The 11509-nt window shown below is 58.2% G+C and overlaps 3 protein-coding genes across 7 annotated transcripts in view; 1 reads left to right on the top strand and 2 right to left on the bottom strand.

Moving 5' to 3' along the window:
* Positions 1-643: 643 nt before the first annotated feature.
* Positions 644-4399, bottom strand: MED20 (mediator complex subunit 20). Of its 2 annotated transcripts, XM_030473663.1 has the most exons (4): positions 4333-4399; positions 4093-4247; positions 3504-3757; positions 644-2362 (listed from the first exon to the last, which is right to left on the bottom strand). In XM_030473663.1, the coding sequence occupies exons 1-4, from the start codon at positions 4344-4346 to the stop codon at positions 2147-2149; spliced, it is 639 nt and encodes a 212-aa protein (XP_030329523.1). In that variant the 5' UTR covers positions 4347-4399; the 3' UTR covers positions 644-2146. The 2 variants fall into 2 exon arrangements, with proteins under 2 accessions (XP_030329523.1, XP_030329524.1); XM_030473664.1 differs by lacking the exon at positions 4333-4399 and having other exon boundaries at positions 3504-3752; positions 4093-4248.
* A 2-nt stretch (positions 4400-4401) lies between these two features.
* BYSL (bystin like) lies at positions 4402-6804 on the top strand. Its single transcript, XM_030473654.1, has 7 exons — positions 4402-4700; positions 4772-4907; positions 4993-5131; positions 5323-5456; positions 5574-5734; positions 5952-6054; positions 6196-6804. The coding sequence occupies exons 1-7, from the start codon at positions 4457-4459 to the stop codon at positions 6542-6544; spliced, it is 1266 nt and encodes a 421-aa protein (XP_030329514.1). The 5' UTR covers positions 4402-4456; the 3' UTR covers positions 6545-6804.
* Positions 6805-7789: 985 nt separating this feature from the next.
* CCND3 (cyclin D3) overlaps positions 7790-11509 on the bottom strand; it is a 35638-nt gene continuing 31918 nt past the window's right edge. For all 4 annotated transcript variants that reach the window (XM_030473658.1, XM_030473662.1, XM_030473660.1 and 1 more), the window contains exon 5: positions 7790-9470. In XM_030473658.1, coding sequence (XP_030329518.1) covers positions 9309-9470 — 162 coding nt within the window. In that variant the 3' untranslated portion in view covers positions 7790-9308. The remainder of the gene's footprint in view (positions 9471-11509) is intronic.

Raw genomic sequence — 11509 nt, 5'->3', positions numbered from 1 at the left:
GCCTTCACCCAGCCTCGACTTCCAGCTAGGAGGGGGAAAGCTGTAACAACACAAGGGTGAGACCCACAACCCCACAATCACCAGTCCCCTCTAGGTCAGGCTCCATGGGAAGCAACAACACTGCCAGCGAGGGGGGCAGAAGCCAGAACAAAGGATCCACAATGGTACAGGACTGCAGCTTGGCCACCTCTGCCGCTCTATCTGGTGTCCTCTGAGGAAACATTGGGGAGCAACAGGAAAACAACCTTCCAGGCTGTGTCTTGACAGGCAAATTTAGGGTGGTTTTCAGTTACACAGGCTCAATCCATTAATGTAACACCCCCTGAAGACTTGTTAAGATGCAGACCAGTGCGTTGGAACAACATTAACCTGCCGTAGTGATGCTGGGGGGGGGGGGGGCAGAACGAGGAGGATTACTGCAGCTAAGAAGATTGAAAAAACCAAGTCATTTTGTCCACCAAGAAAGCAAAAAGCCCTGGAGTAAGAGCAGCCCCTCATGGGGGGCAGCTGATCCCCTCGCTCACAACTGCACTCACAGCAACAGGCACTTTTGCTAAGACATAAAGGGCTCAGTCCTGCCCCCCCTCCATGCATGCTGACATCAATGGCTGTGAGGGGGTAATTGGAGGCAGAATGTAGCTCAAGGGGGCCTGGTTTATTACTCTAGGAACAGTACAATGCGTTAGTAAGAGCACAAAGTCCCCAGAGACTCCACACATTGGATGTTTTTAAAACATGCGACCAGAGTTTTGACATCTCTGGTTACAGAATGCACCGTTCAGGAATTCATGAAGCATCAGCAAGACTCAGCATGACCAATCTGATCATTTAAAGGCACTTTTTTTCTTAACCTTCAGACTGAAAATGGAAACCAGGACAGAAATAGCTATCCCCACAAAGACTGCAGTTTGTTTTCCCAGCCACACTTCACCATGTGGAACGACAGCAGGTCAGATTCTCACTGCATTTCCATCCCTGCAAATGAACAGCCCCACTAAAGGCAGCAGACATGGCATGAACTTGAGCTAAGAGCTGCAAAAATTCAGTGTATTCAGCATGTTGGAATCTCTGACACGCTCACAGGACATCGTGCTGGGGCTCATTACACAGATCTTTCTGGACCCAGTGCTGATTCAGTTTATTAAATGCCCACGCTAAGTGCTTGAGGCTCTTTAACAGTTATTTGGGTTTACAGGTATGAATGATCACCATGAAAAGTCCTATCTAAATAACTAGTTCTCCACCGGTCAGCAACAAAACAGCTTCTTTCCCCCCTGCACTGCTTCAGAAGGGAAAAGTCTCTTTAGGAGAAATCTCTTTCTGTTTTACTTGCTCTTCAGGCTCCTCAAGATCCCTCCTTACCCCATTAAACCTGCCGAAGTCACTGGGATGTCTCAGATGAGCAGTGGTGTGCAGGGACAGCATGTTTATCACCCACTGCCAGGCTGACCTATCTATTTATCATGAGGCTTCATCAATCCCATCTCAGAGGCAGAACATTTTAACGCTCCCATCAGATATAAAAGATGAAGGCAAGCTAAGGATGCAACAGGAATGCAAGAATTCCCGTCATCTTTGCCACAAGGAAATGAGTTTGCTTCAGGGGTATAAACTCCTTGAACCAAATCAGAGGGAAAGCTCTGCTGAATATTTGTCTCCATGTAACAGAAGATGGCAAAAGCTGACAAGAAACCCTCCAACCCAGCCCCACACACTTGCTGTGTGGAAAGACTTCCACCTCCTCACAAAACACAGCTTTTTATTTCCATGAAAAATAAAGACATGTGGATATCTTAAAAAGTTTAGGAAAATCTCTGCTTAGGTGCCTGCAGGGAGCTCTGCCAATCCAGGCACGGATCTGGCTGGAATTGCTCCTTTTCCTGCTGAGCACTAATCCCCCACATGAAGCACTGTACAAAGAAGCATCAGAACCACAAGCCCGATCCCAGACACGCTCAAAACCACGAAGGAGGACAAGAAACACGCAGAGAATTCAAGACCTTTGCTCTGAAACGGGGGGAAAGAGACTGAGAAGAAACACACCACCTTGGGCTGCCTCCAGTGCTGCCTTTTGGAGGGTCCTGATCCCGACGGGCAGGTGGAAAAGAGGATGCAGTCATTCCAAACCGGGCTCCCGGGAGTCCTTTCACCTCATCCCGGCCACGGGCACTTGCTGCTGCTTGCGGATCTTGTTGAACAGCTCCATGTACTGCACCATGGTGTCTGACGGGCTGTAGATGCTGTCGTGCTTGGTGCCAAACACAGAGGGGAGGCTGGGAGCGTGGCTCCCCATGAAGCTCTGCATGAACTCCATGAGCAGGCTCCAGCAGTCGTTGGCTATCACACAAGGGCAGTATTCCACCTGGCAATGGAAACCACAGCCCTGAACCTCATCCAGGGCTGACAACGTGCTTTCCTCTCTCCACCTCAGCAGAGAGAGAAGGCTTTCCACAAAATCACCTGAGAATATTTAGCACTTAACGAGGATGGACAAATATACATGAACAGGACATGCTGGGAGCACAGAATCATGGAATGGTTTGGGACGGAGGGACTTTAAAGCTCCTCCAGTTCCAACCCCCTGCCACGGGCAGGGACACCTTCCACTAGAGCAGGTTGCTCCAAGCCCCTGTGTCCAACCTGGCCTTGAACACTGCCAGGGATGGGGCAGCCACAGCTTCTCTGGGCACCCTAAGAAGCAAGTGCAGGCAATCCCAGCCTTGGGATTTAAGGATTTAAGTGGTTTACTGAGCCTGGTCCCAAATCAGGAGTAGCTGCTAATGCAAATCCTGGAAAAACTCCTAAGACAGAAGCAGCCAGACTGCCTGCACATCCCGCCCTGAACTTGGGTTTAGGGTAAACCAGGTTCTGTTTAACCCCGGCTCAGCAGCAGCACTAATGCTGCGACACGTGTGTTCAGTGCAGCAGAGGAAGGAGCCATTCCCCAGCGCCCTCCCTGCTGGCCAGGAACACGTGCAGGAGCAGTGGGATCATCAACTGGGGATCAGGTAACGGGATTGGTGTGTTTAGAAAATCATAACCTCTGGTTTTGAAGGACTTTTCAGCACCTAATTCCCAGCAATCTTAAGGACTGTTGGGCGCCAGCCCAGCGAGATGCCTGGAGCCTGCCCTCCCCAGGCTAGCACAGCCCAGCTCCTTGTCTTTTTAGGCTTACCCGTGGCTCGTGAGCCTTGGTCTCAGCAGCCACCTCCCCAAATGCCTTCCCAGATCCTGGAGCTACATCTGCCTGAGCTGTGACAGCAAAACCCAAACCAGCATCGCATCAGCAACCGAAGAGGTCGTTTCATCCCCTCATTATGCTGATCAACCTAAAGTGCTGTGCATGGAGAACTTTAAGCAGCTTTTTAGCCTGATGGCATCCCCTCAGGGCTTGGTTATTGACACCTCAACGATGCAGAAGGCACAGGGCATTTCTCACCTCACCAACATGGCATTTCCCTGCCTGTAGCTGTATTTCAGGCCCTTCACATTCAGCTTCTTACCTCCACGGATATCCCACGGGCACTGGGGCCCATGGTGACTGTGCCCACCTTCACCAGGAAGTCGCAGTACTGGTAGCGGGTGCCCCTGGTCTCTATCTTGTTGGCTTTGGCGTTCTGGAAGAAACCTTTGAGCTTCACCATGAGGATGTCGAAGTTGGCGTCCGCGATGAGGCAGGGGCCGCTCTCGAAGAGCGCGAAGCAGCTGAGCGGGTACTCGGAGTTGTGCATCACGTACATCAGCTTCCCCGTCTGCCCTGGAAGAAAACCAGCGGGATATGGGCTGGGAAACCAACAGTCCTGTGCTTGGAGGTGCTTTAAAGCAGCATCTGGTTTAACCTCGTCCTCCGTGTCGCTTTAATCCCAGGGTGCCGCTCACATGCACTGGGCTATCAGTGAACAGACTGTGTTTTGGGCTTAAGATTTAAAGGGGTGGGAAATAAACCAAATCTGGATTTAAAGGGGGGGACATAAACCAAATCTGCAGCTCGAGGATGACACAGCAGCCCCCCTGGGAGAGCAGAGGATGAGCTGGACCTGAGATCCCGGCTCAGCAAAGAGAAGAGGAGAAGCCCCGGAGCCCCTCACTGACCCTGGGTGCCGATGGTGGACGCTGCCGTGTGGTAGGTCTCGCAGTCCACGCAGAAGGTGCCCTGCTTCTCGGCGCCCAGCACCTCCAGCTTCCGCGTCAGGAGCTCCACCGTCTGCTGCACGCTCTTCCCCTCCGCCACCGGCACCTGCGACACGCTGCACCGGGGGAACGAGGGATGAGACACCCGACGGCGGCTCCCCCGGACCCCCCCCATTCCCCACCGGCTCCCATCCCCGGTACCAGGTCACCCCCATCCCGCCCGCACGGAGCCGCCGCCGGAAGGGGCCGAACCGCCGCGGCGCCGGAAGAGGCGGGTCCGGGCGCACACGCGTGGCCGGTGTCACGGTTCCCTGTCCCCGGAGCCATGCCCAAGGCGCGGCGGGCGCGGGGCTCCGGTCCCGGTCCCGGCGTGCCGCTGGCCGAGCAGATCCTGCAGGAGGCGGCGCCGCGGGCGCGGCGGGCGGGCGCGCAGGACGAGGAGGAGCGGGAGCCGGGCTATGTGGACGCGCGGCTGTCCCGGCGCATCCTGCAGCAGGCGCGGCGGCAGCAGGAGGAGCTGGAGGCCGAGCACGGCCCCGGCGCGCCCCAGCAGCGCAGCGCGACGCTGGGTGAGCCCCCGGCCCCGGCCCCGGCCCCGACGTGCGAGGCCCCGGGCTCAGCCAGCGCCGTTCCCCCGCAGGAGCCGGCTCCGACTCGGAGGACGATGAGGAGTGGCCGTCGCTGGAGGCGGCGGCGGGGCGCGGCGGGGAGGTGGCGGTGGACCCCGAGGACGAGGCGGCCATCGAGCGGTTCATGAACAAGAACCCGCCGTTGAGGTGAGTGCGGCCGCGGCCGCAGGAGGGACCCGGCCGGGCCGGGCGGTGGGTGCCCAGCACGGCCCCGACCCGCGGCCTCCCGCAGGCGCACGCTGGCGGACATCATCCTGGAGAAGATCACGGAGAAGCAGACGGAGGTGGACACGGCGCTGTCGGAGGCGTCCGGCTGCCCCATGCCCCAGCTCGACCCCCGCGTCCTGGAGGTCTACAGGGGGGTGCGAGAGGTGAGGCCGCAGCAGCACTGCCCCATCCGGGATCACATAGTGTTGGTCGCTGAGCACCCAGACTGCTTCCGAGTGATGATACGGGCGTGGGGTGGCTTGTCCTTACTGGAGATGCTTTGGCATGGTCATGAGACAGGTCCTGCTCTTGGTACCCGAATGTCAAGGCTTAGTCTTTGTTTGTGTCTTTTAAGGTGCTGTCTAAATACAGGAGTGGGAAACTCCCCAAGGCATTTAAAATCATTCCTGCCCTGTCCAACTGGGAGCAGATCCTCTACATCACGGAGCCGGAGGCATGGACAGCGGCTGCCATGTACCAGGCCACCAGGTGAGATGGTCTCTGGGGTGTTTTGCTTGTTTCTTTCCATAGCTGGCACCGGGTTTGCAGAACACAAACCCGTCCCCTGCCTGGCTCCATCCTCACTCTGTGCTTTGCTTTTCCCAGGATATTCTCATCCAACCTGAAGGAGAGGATGGCCCAGCGCTTCTACAACCTGGTGCTGCTGCCGCGGGTCAGGGATGACATTGCAGAGTACAAGCGCCTCAATTTTCACCTCTACATGGCTCTGAAGAAGGCTCTGTTCAAGCCAGCAGCCTGGTTCAAAGGTACTTGGGTTCTTTGGGAGGTCGGTGGCAGGTTATGAAGTGTCTTGGCTCTGATCTGGGTCTTGTCTGAACCTGAGGTTCAGGGCTGGTGGGAGCTGCTGGAGGAGCTGTTCTTTCCTGGGCTCAGATGTGTCCCAGGGTGGGAGAAGGGGCGTTATCACAGGGTTCTGCCTGTCATGGTGAAGGACAGGAGCTGCCTGACCCTTCCCTTCTGCAGGGATCCTCATCCCGCTGTGCGAGTCGGGGACCTGCACGCTGCGGGAGGCCATCATCATCGGCAGCATCCTCACCAAGTGCTCCATCCCCGTCCTCCACTCCAGGTAAGGCGCTGGGTGGCAAAGCTGCTCCTGCGACACCTCCGGTCTCCCCTTCGGCATCTCGGAGCTGGGGGGAGCTCCCTGCAGGGTTGGGATTCAAGGCTCAACATTCCATTTGCCACCTCTGCCCCCGTGTCCCCGCAGCGCGGCCATGCTGAAGCTCGCCGAGATGCAGTACAACGGCGCCAACAGCATCTTCCTGCGCCTGCTCATCGACAAGAAGTACGCGCTGCCCTTCCGCGTGGTGGATGCCCTCGTCTTCCACTTCCTGGCTTTCCGCACGGATCAGCGCGTCCTGCCCGTGCTGTGGCACCAGAGCTTCCTGGCCTTGGCCCAGCGCTACAAGGAGGACCTGTCCTCGGAGCAGAAAGAGGCTTTGCTTGAGCTGCTCAAGTTCCACAGCCACCCGCAGATCTCACCGGAGATCCGGAGGGAGCTGATGAACTCCAAGACTCGGGATGTGGAGGAGCAGCAGCCCGCAGCCATGGAGTGAGCAGGGACAAGCAGGGGGAAAAGCTGCAGCCTGAGTTGCTCCCGGGATGCTGCTGGATGCAGTTGGGAGCTTGGTGTGGGAGTGAAGCCAGGGGGATCCAGCCGGGATCCTGCTGCCCGAGCGCTGTGCCCATAGAGCTGGACCGTGCTCCTTGCGCTGGGCAGAACCTTGTGCCACCAGCACCAGGGAGCGTTTGGCTTGTTCCTGTGTTGGAAAATAAAACCCGGAGCAGTGTCCATGGTTCCGGACCCACGGCTGCATCCTGCGTGGTCCTACCGCATCCTGTCCCCAGCAGGTGGCAGAGCAAAGCCACCAACCCCGGGCTCTGCAGAGCTGCAGCTCCAGTCCCAGTGCTGGTGCTGTCCCCACATCAAGGAGGGAGAAGGGACTCCTGTGCCCTCCTCTTTCCTCCCTAGGCCCTGGCTGCAGGTTGCTCCCTCTGCACTGCCCTGCGTGGTTGGGGGGACAGGGCTGGGACCCCCAGACTGTTCCCAGAGCCCAAAACCACTCACAGTGGGGAAAACCAGCTCCTCCTGTTAGTGCCTGAGGCTTCCCTGAGGGCTTGGCCTTTGACTCGCCCCTCCACAGCCTGCACCTTCCTTCCTGCTGGCTCCATCACCAGCTTTTCCTCCAGTGTCCCCACATGCTGTGCTTACCCTGGGGCACCACCACAGGTGACACTGCGGGGTCTGTGCATGGCAAGTACCCCAAAACCAGCACAGGGACCCACAGGCACAACCTGCACCGGCCTTTGTCACTGCAGCGTGGTGCAGGATGTGACAGGGGCTGGTTGCACCCTGAGCTCCCGCTCCTCGGCTTCCTGAGCTTTATCTCCTTTGCAGCAGGCACAAGCTGATGAGCACGAGTGATAGCCCCGGCCTCGTGCTGCACATCCAGCGAGTTGTCACCATCCTGCAGCTGCTGCCTCTCCAGTGCTGCTCCATGGGCCCAGCGTTGGTTCCACATTCACCCACCACCATCCCCGAGCTGCTCCAGGGCCTCATCGAGCACAGTGCGTCCCCCCCTGCACCCCAACAGGGCTGGAGCTGCCCAGGGGGGTGGGTCCTGGCTCCTGCTCCCTGCTTCATCCTGCCCTTGTGGCCCCAGGAAACATGGGGCTGGAGCCCACAGGGATCCCCCCACGGCCGGGGTCCCCCCATGGGGTGACTCGAGGCAGGGGCTCTATAAGGGAAGGGGAGGCCAAGCACAGCCCCGGGTCGCGAAGGGAAAGCCCTGAGGCCTCTACAGTTGTTTAAAATCCTTTATTGCAAATCCCAGACACTCTGATGCTCCCAGCAGCAGGAATCGCGCCCGTGAACACCAAACCCACTTTACTCTTAAATTAAAACTCATTTTTATATATATATATATATATATGTATAAAAAAGAAAAGGACGTTTTCTTTGTGGACAGACAGGCTCCGCGCCACCCGCTCGCAGGAGTTGGCTCTCCTCATCCCAAGGAATGGCAGCCCCATCTTTTCGCACCTGGAAAGACTCTTTGTTTCTAGTGGCATCCAAAAAGGAAGATTTCTACCTCCTTTTCCACATCCCTCCAAGGGAGGACAACGGCCACGGAGCAGCACCAAGCATCCGGCCTCAGCCCTGCAGGGTCTCGCTGGCTTCTCCTGTGTAATACAATTCTACTCTTGAAGGGTTTTTCTCTTAGAAAAGCAGCATTGGTTTTTGTCGGGTTTTTCTTTTATAGAAACACTTCTTATAAAAACTAACAAGACGGGATCAACAACAATACACAAAAAATGCAGGAATTGCTTCTCAACTCAAGTGCGCAGCGAAATCTCCACCCTCCAACGGGGAGCAACGTGGGGTTTACTCAGCCCCCGGCGCCGAGGCGTGGAGATGCAGCTCAGACTATAGCAGCACATGTATTTCTTCAACCCTAGGCTGATCTAAGCTACCCAAACCACCAACCAGCCTCCGAGTGAGGCTCCCACTGCGCAGGGAGCTCGGGAAGGGGACGAAGGGTGAAGGCACTCAAAGGGGAAGGAGAGGAGAGCAGCAAAGCCCCACGATGGGGAACTGCCAACTCTTCTTCCCTCCCCATTCCCAGCAGTTACCAATAAATTAAGCAGCCTCAGCAGGTCCAAACCTCACCTGAGGCTGCTGCCCAAGGCGAGGGCTTCGCTCCTGCTGTCCCCAAGCAAGACAAACCCCCCCCCAAACCCCAAATCTAACGGCAACAAGAAACAAGCCCCATGTTTTCCCCTCCAAGCAGAAGCAGCCACGCCACCCCCCCAGAGCCAGAGCCCTCTGGCACGAAGCAATGGGGACCCAGGGACCACTGAGCCCCTGCTCCCTCCTCTAGTCCCTCAGTTCTGTCCCCTGAGCCATGTGGGGCTGCAGCACCCCAGCGTGGGGAGGGAGTTGAAGGATATAAGGAATTAGGAATCCAGGGTAGGAGGCTCTCCATGATTGATGGCCCCCACAGGGCTGGAAGTCATCACAGTGAACACCTCGAGGAGGTGGCGAACAGGAACGTGAACTGAGAAACATTTTACAACTTCATTTTTGGGTCCCGCTGCCCCTTGCCAACAATTCCTGTGCCCCGGCACCACGCAACAACGGTCGCTTCACCCCGGCTACCTGCAGCACCGACGAGCAGCATCCACCTCCGACAGATCCTGCTCCACGCTGCCAGCGAGCGGAGCACGTCCTCAGCAGCCGGGTGCGCAGGGGGGATGCAGCGACCCTTGGGCGGGCAGGGCCCGATGCAGCGGGGCTGGGCGCCGGGGAAGGGGACGTGGTCACAGGTTGACGTCCGTGACGTCTGTGGGGGTGCCGGTGGGCTGGCTGCCCGGGTACGCGGCGCTCTTGGTGGCCCGGAGCTCCTGCGGGGTTTGGGATGCCTGCTTCAGGCTCTCGGCTAAGGCTGCCTCAATCTGCTCCTGACAGGCCTTCAGGCAGTCCTGCAGGACAGGGAGCGACACAAGAGGCCTCAGTTCTCTGCTGCTCGGAGGTGGGAGCCTTCTAAGGAGCTCTGGGCTTCACGTCTGGCCCATGGAGCATCCAAACACTCCGAACAAAGAAGCCTGTCTCCAACAAGGGGCATCTCCAGCTTATCTGTGCACCCAGGACAAGCCTCATGTTCTGGTTGCCTTCTCCCCACCTCCCTGCTTGAACACGTCCTTGAGGAACAGACATTGTGGCCATCAGAGCTTCCAAGAGGATCTGTGCTCATCCCTGATTTACACAGGATGGAGCAGAACAACCCTGCGCAGGCTGGTGTCAGCCTTTACAGGGGCCCAACAGCACCACGCACCTGGGTGCTTATACAGCAAAGCGGTGGCCACAGAGCTTCTCACAAGGTTTTCACCCTCCTGCTCTGCCCCTCTGTGACCTCCACAGGGCCCCCAGCACTGGGGACACCCCCAGACCCCAAACAGGAAGGTGCAGGGGGCTGTGAGCAGTGGGGCATCGCTTGTAATAAAATCACCCTCCCTCTGTTTTCTCCCCACACAAGCTACAATCAGAGGAGGAAACTCCTCCTCTTGGACACCAGGAGCCACGGGAGCCATCGCAGCAGCCCGGCTCCGGCACCCACCCAAGGGGCACGAGGTGACGTTTCACACCTCGGGGCTGGAGCTGGCCGCGGGCGCCCGTTGGGGATCATCACCCACCGAAATCTCTTACCAGGAATCACCGGCGGTTCTTAGAAACTGACAGAGGATGTGGTGAGTGAAAATAGCAACAGCCACCTCCCTGCCCCGCTTCCCGGCACCGCCGGCCCCGGGCAATAGCACACAAACACAGCCTGGTTTGGGTTGGAAGGGACCTTAAAGCTCCTCCAGCTCCAACCCCCTGTCACGGGCAGGGACACCTTCCACTAGAGCAGGTTGCTCCAAGCCCCTGTGTCCAACCTGGCCTTGAACACTGCCAGGGATGGGGCAGCCACTTGGCCGGACACAGCCGGGCTCCCCATGGCTGGAGCTGCCTGGGCCCTGTGTGGTGAGCAGGGAGGGCAGCAGAGGTGCTGCTGGGCTCCAGTCCAGCTCCCACCTCGGTCCCTTCCCTGCTTCCCACCTGTCCCCTGCCCCAGCCCCAGCCCCATTCACCACAGCAGCAGCTTGGGAGCAGCCGGCGGCTCCGCTCCCCGCTTTGAAGGGCTCCGGCAAACAAAACAGCTTAAAGCTGCACACGGGGATCAGGACCCCCCCTGCCCGTCCCTCCCCGCACGGACAAAGCCTCAGCGCAGCCACCGGCACCGGTGTCAGGGGACTGAAACCGACCCCGTGCCCGGCTGCTGCCTTAGGGCTGGGGCAGGAGAGATCAAAAGGGGCCCCTGGCAGGAGAAAGGCTCCTGATTACGTCCTCGGTGGGAGCGAGCTGGAAAAGGGGAGCCTGCGGGGTCCCCCTCCCCATCCAAAGGGAAGTGAAGGGGCTGGCTCCCACCACCCCGATGTCCCCGGCAAAGCCCCAGCATCCCAAACCCTCCCCCCGTGCTCCGGACCCCCTTCCCATGGGAGCCTGGGCACCTGCAACCAGACACCGGTGGCGGGGAGCAGATGCTGAGCCCAGCTTCTCCCTCTGCCCCATCCCACCTCGTCAACCTGATCCGACCAACACCTGCCTGTGCGGGGAACAGACCTTCCCCTTTGTGCTGCTTTTCAAAGGCTCCGCGCTCGCCCCGTGCCACGGGGCTGAGGGTGGTGGCTGCGTTCAGAGGTGCTCACTCACCTCTAGGCACTCCTCAAACCAAGATCAGCTTCATGAGGAAGAGCCTGACTTCATAGAATCACAGAATCAACCAGGTTGGAAAAGAGCTTTAAGCTCATCAAGTCCAACCATTCCCCAGCACTGCCAAGGCCACCACTAATCCATGTCACTGAGGGCCTCGGCTACACGGGGTGTGAACACTTGCAGGGCCGGTGACTCCAGCACTGCCCTGGGCAGCCTGTTCCAATGCCTGAGCACCCTCTGGGGAAGGAATTGTTCCTCATCTCCATCT

The sequence above is a fragment of the Strigops habroptila genome, chromosome 18, assembly GCF_004027225.2.
Source record: "Strigops habroptila isolate Jane chromosome 18, bStrHab1.2.pri, whole genome shotgun sequence".
In the NCBI taxonomy this organism is placed as follows: Eukaryota; Metazoa; Chordata; class Aves; order Psittaciformes; family Psittacidae; genus Strigops; species Strigops habroptila.
The sequence above is the reverse complement of the archived record's forward strand: the minus strand, read 5'-3'. Positions and strand labels throughout refer to the sequence as shown.